This window comes from Coenobita brevimanus, chromosome 28 (assembly GCF_032717465.1).
Source record: "Coenobita brevimanus isolate Jiangsu-jjx chromosome 28, ASM3271746v2, whole genome shotgun sequence".
NCBI lineage: Eukaryota > Metazoa > Arthropoda > Malacostraca > Decapoda > Coenobitidae > Coenobita > Coenobita brevimanus.
In genome coordinates, this window is record NC_136981.1 from 4,717,414 (window position 1) to 4,722,720 (window position 5,307).

Here is a 5,307-nt window from a genome sequence, read left to right on the forward strand (position 1 = left end):
ATTACACCTTACTGTCCTATTCTGTGTAGTTGTAGCAGCAACAGCAGCAGCAGCAGCAGCAGCAGCAGCAGCAGCAGCAGCAGCAGCAGCAGCAGCAGTAGTAGTAGTAGTAGTAGTAGTAGTAATACTAATAACAACAACAACAATAACAATACTACTACTACTACTACTACTACTAACAATTAAAACAATAATAATAATAATAATCTCCTCTAAATAGAAACAATAACGTAAAGCTCAGAGGTTCTCATAGTGGAGTGTTTTAGGGCCAGATTCTGGGTTCCTTGTCTATTTTTTTAGCCCAATGACCAAGAAGTTGAAATTAATAGCATCATCATTAGTTCTGCTGATGACACACACAAGAGGTATCATTAACTCTGCAGGAGACATAAGGACATTAAACTATTCACTATGATGTTACATTTTTCCATTTTTGTTCCCAGTCAAGGAATTATAACACTCTTGGGATCTGTAATCGGTTTATATTTGTCTGTTGAAATTAGGTCACTCCAACATCTTTCTTACTGAGTCATGGTTTCGTAAAATTCAATAAGCATTTGTTGTGAGGTAGGTATGAGTCTCCTTGGTCCCTAGTCAAATCGACCTTCCAGCCTAACTACAAATGACCATCAACTGAGCTGAAATGGGTTAAAGATCTCTGTCAGGCAAAAAATACTATAGTACTAAATGGGTTAATGAAGGCTAAATATAACTCACCCAGTTCGAAATATATCTTAAAAGCGGAATACAGTAAGACACCCCCCACCCTCCTTTATATCCATCATATTAAAACACATGATAGAAAATAAAATAAGGCTGAGTTTTCACCTTCTCGTTGGACACCCCCAGTTTTCCTCATCATACTGAAACACACGATGGGAAATTAACCTGATCTTTTATCTCCGTTGTAGACTTCGTTATGAACTGGAGAATAATTTCAGGCCAACCATTTCCTGTCCTTACGAGCATTTTGACACTGACCGCCCAAAGTTAAGGGCATGTCTGCATCTTCGCCTACTCAGTTTTAATTTCAGCTCTATGACTCATATTTCGCCTCTTTCTTTCTGCCACCAGAGGATTTTTATTCAGCTAAGGGGAAATTTTTCGAAAGTGAGGGTTTGGATATAACCCTCAGTAACTCCTAAATCACGAGAGGGTTTTCCTGACTGAATGAAATCGTCTGGAGATAGGCTAATAGGAACAGAATATATGTAAGAAGTCCTGTGCTGATGTGCTAATAATACGGTCATTATTTCAGAGGTTAACTATAGCTCTTTCACAGTAACTTGGTCCAAAATATCGTCCCTCTGCAGCTAATTTCACGTACTTCATTGGCAGAAAAAGACAATGCTAAGGGTCAGCATCATTTCCATAGTATTTTTTTGTGACTAGCATCATATTCTAGTGTCAGTCTGCTGTTAAAGCTCAGCAGCGAAGATGGTAAGATGGCAATTGTAGGCCAAGTTAAAGTTAAACGAGAATAGCCAGAGAATAGTTACCCATCCCATGGTCCCGTTCTCTCTCTTCTTTCGCTAACACCAGATGGTTTTATTCAGCATAGAGGAAATCACAGGAACCTCACACCACTAACCCCCTCATGATCTAAACCATTCTAGTTTCCTGTTCCATGTGACACTTGACGATTTTATTCAGCTGAGAGTGAGCATAGGAGCCTGAGAGTGTTTATATTGAAACTATTTAATCTCATGATCGGGACAAAGGCTGGCATTGTCATCGTTTGTGGAAGCTCCCTAACATCCCTTCCTCAGCGATTCATTTTTGGATATCACTGGTCAATAGCTTTTCTGTGCCTTAATTATGCAGAGTATGATGATATAGTAAGGTCTTACGTAATACAGACGAGGACTGTAAGGAGTAATAAGCAAAATAAATATCTTAAGAAAAGGTGATACGACCCAGAGTGAGCATAAGAGTCATTGTTAATGGTGGTGCTTTGTTGATTTCATGGTCTAATCAACTCTAGTACTTAATTCAAACTTAAGCCAGACGATTTTATTATGCTGAGAGTGAGCCAGAGGAACCGGAGTGTGTTAATGCTAGGTTTACACATACGCGGATTGGTACACGGGCGTGACACGAATGTCGTTCGTGTGGGGATCGCATCTATTCCGGATTGTCCTAGTCGAATTCGTCTGAAGACCGCTGCGGCGATCGTGTCTGATTGTCCGTGTCGTGAATTTTAGGTAGTCCTAAAATTTGGGCCGCGGACAAATTTCTGAGTCGCCCCCGAACTGTCTGTGCATCGCGTTGTAGTCACATTCGTATCGAGTAGTGGCGTCTGACTGTATTTCGTGTCGCTTTCGAGGAGTGAAACATTCTACGGTACCCGTGTGCCAGGTTTCACTTAGTCTCGCTCTGTACTTCCGATGATAATGTACTGGAAGGACTTAACGTTACACAGAAGAGGACAGTAAGTATTAGGAAAAAATGTTAGGGGCCAAAGTGAGCATAAGAGTACGTGTTAATGATGGTACTTTGTTTACTATTTCACAGTCAAATCAACTCTAGTATTTCATTCCAGCTTAAGCCAGACGATTTTCTTATGTTGAGTGAGCTAGTGGAACGGGAGTGTGTTAATGGTAGGTTTACACAGACGCGGATTGGTACACGGACGTCACACGAATGTCGTTCGTGTGGGGATCGCATCTATTCTGGATTGTCCTAGTCGAATTCGTCTGAAGACCGCTGCGGCGATCGTGTCGATTTTGTTCATGTCGTAAATTTTAGGTGGTCTTAAAATTTGGGCCGCGGACAAACTTCTGAGTCACCCACGAACTGCATCGCGTTGTAGTCGCATTTATATCCAGGTGTAGCGTCTGACTCTATTTCGTGTCGTTTTCGAGGAGTGAAACAGTCTACGGGACCTGTGTGCCAGGCTTCACTTAGTCTCGCTCTGTACTTTCGATGATAATGTGCTACATTATCCACATATTTGTAATCTACGTATGTGTAAACCTAGCACAATGCTAGGTTTACACATACACAGATTGAACACGACTCGTAAAACCTATCGTCCGTCACGGTTCACATGGCAATGTTTTCGGCAAATCTCACACAACTGGGCACGGAACCGTATGCGGTGACGGTACGGACATGAAACGAGCGCCATAAGAATGCCACGCGATTTCAAATCGGACTCAGTACGATTGTGATACGGAAAAGCCGAATGCAGTACACAATCCGTATGGGTGCAATACGAATGCGACTCGGGTTAGACAAAGACGATACGAATGGGCCCGACCGAAATGGTAAAGGCGTGAAAGTGATTCAGCTCGGTACAATTACGCTACGATCAGGTTACGTGAGTGGTACGAACATAACTAGGACTATAAATTTGGAGCGATTTTCCCACTTGGCATATCACTACCTCTAGACGTGGGGGATTCTCTTCAGCGTCTTCTCACCATCCCTTCAGCATCTGCCCAGCAGCAGCATCTCTTCAGAAGACCAAGACCATTATGGCATTTCATCTGCCTCCCCAACAGCGTCGCCAGTTAATAGAGCTTTTCCTGCAGTTCCAGAACCAGAGACAACTCATGGACTACGAGATTATCTGGTACTACTTCGGCTTGGTCAGCGACGAGGCCTTCGAAGGAGAGTATGGGTGAGGCAATGGCTGCAAAGCAGACCACTCTATGGGAAATGAACAGCTCCTTACTGAAATGTCAATGAACGATAAAAATACATTCAAGAACTTCACCTGAATTCCACCAGAAATGTTTGCCCAGCTGCTGGATCGTATCAAAAACACCATCGAGAAGCAGCCGTCACACTGGAGGCAGCCACTTTCTGCTGGCCTAAAGTTGGCTGTCACCCTCAGGTACCTTGCTTCTGGTGAGAGCTACAAGTACCTGATGTACAGCTTCCGTGTGTCAGACTCTGCCACCAGCATCTTCATTCCAGAAGTCTACCAAACAGTGGTGAACGAGTTGGTCAACGAAGTGATTGACACGCCCATAACGTCCGAGGCTTGGCTTGAAATCGAGGAACAATTCAGTTCAGGACGAAATGAAATGTGCCGCATGGCCCTGGTGCCCTTGATGGGAAACAAGTCCGCATCCGATGCCCAGCCCAGGGTGCATCGATCTACTACAACTACAAGGAGTTCCACCTCCTCCTCCTCCTTGCATTGGCCGATGCAGACTACCGCTTCCGATGGGTCGATTTGGGTGCAAATGGTGCATCTTCACATTGCCAAGTGCTCAAAGATAAGTGATTTGAAGATATGTATCGAGGACGGATCCATCTACTTCCCTTCTCCTGACCCATTGCCAAGCGACACAGAAGATATGGCGTACTTCATCCCGGGGGATGATGCATTTCCCCTAAGCAAGTGGCTTCTGAAACCCGTCCCAGGCAAGCTGCTCACCAGGCAACAGAAGATCTACAACTATCGCATATCACGGGGAAGGAGGATAGTCGAGAATGCATTTGGCATTCTGGGCAACCGGTTCCCGTGCCTGAACACATCACGTCCTCAGAAACTTAGTACAATCAAGAAGATCGTGATGGTTTGTGTGATACTTCACAACTTCACCAGGATCAACTTCCCAGGTCTGTAAAACCGGATGTTGGATGCAGAAGCGCCAAACGGAAATGTCATTCCAGGAGCTTGGAGGGCTGCACTCAACTGGGAAGATGTCGATCAAGTTACAGGGAGAAACGTTGACCAGAAGCAGGTCAAGATGCAGCGACTGACACTCGAGAGGAACTTGAGTGCAGAAGATGGTTCGGTTCCCTGGCAAGATCGTGATCTAGTGAAGACACTTGCAAGGTTTGCAAGACTTCAAGGCACACCAAAACTCATAGAAATTCTGGTATTTACTGCCATATTTTGTTCAGCAGTATACGAAAAAATTTCTAGAAAATGAGGTTGTTAGAACTTTTAATCAATTTGTAATATTTGCTAAGAATTAACAAATAAAAGTGGCTATGATGTTGGAAGTTATTTGTGACCTCCCTCTGATGACCCTGCAAGATGTCCTGGACCATTACTAGGGCTCTTCATACCTAACTAAAGGCAACATAAAATACTCTTCACCAAAAAATGTTATTTTTGCGAATGACTTAATTATTTTCTGGGATGAAATTGTGGGTGAGGATAAAACAGAAGTTCTTATTTCGTAGCTACATATATTGCCTCTCACGATTTTAATAGACAGTGAAATACCCATGTCACTATTTCTAGCAATAGTTATTTACAATCATAGTGAGAGAGGAAAATGAAATTATCATCGAAAGTACAGACCGAGACTAAGTGAAACCTGGCACACAGGTCCCGTAGAC

At 43.4% G+C, this 5,307-nt stretch overlaps 1 protein-coding gene across 1 annotated transcript; it reads left to right on the forward strand.

The window, feature by feature from the left end:
- Positions 1-3,737: 3,737 nt before the first annotated feature.
- LOC145394643 (uncharacterized) lies at positions 3,738-4,583 on the forward strand. Its single transcript, XM_080268424.1, has one exon. It carries the CDS (start codon positions 3,738-3,740, stop codon positions 4,581-4,583), a length of 846 nt encoding a protein of 281 aa, XP_080124550.1.
- Positions 4,584-5,307: the final 724 nt, after the last annotated feature.

Coding starts and splice junctions, on each gene's coding strand:
- LOC145394643 (XM_080268424.1), top strand. CDS start 3,738: ATGTTTGCCCAGCTGCTGGATCGTATCAAAAACACCATCGAGAAGCAG.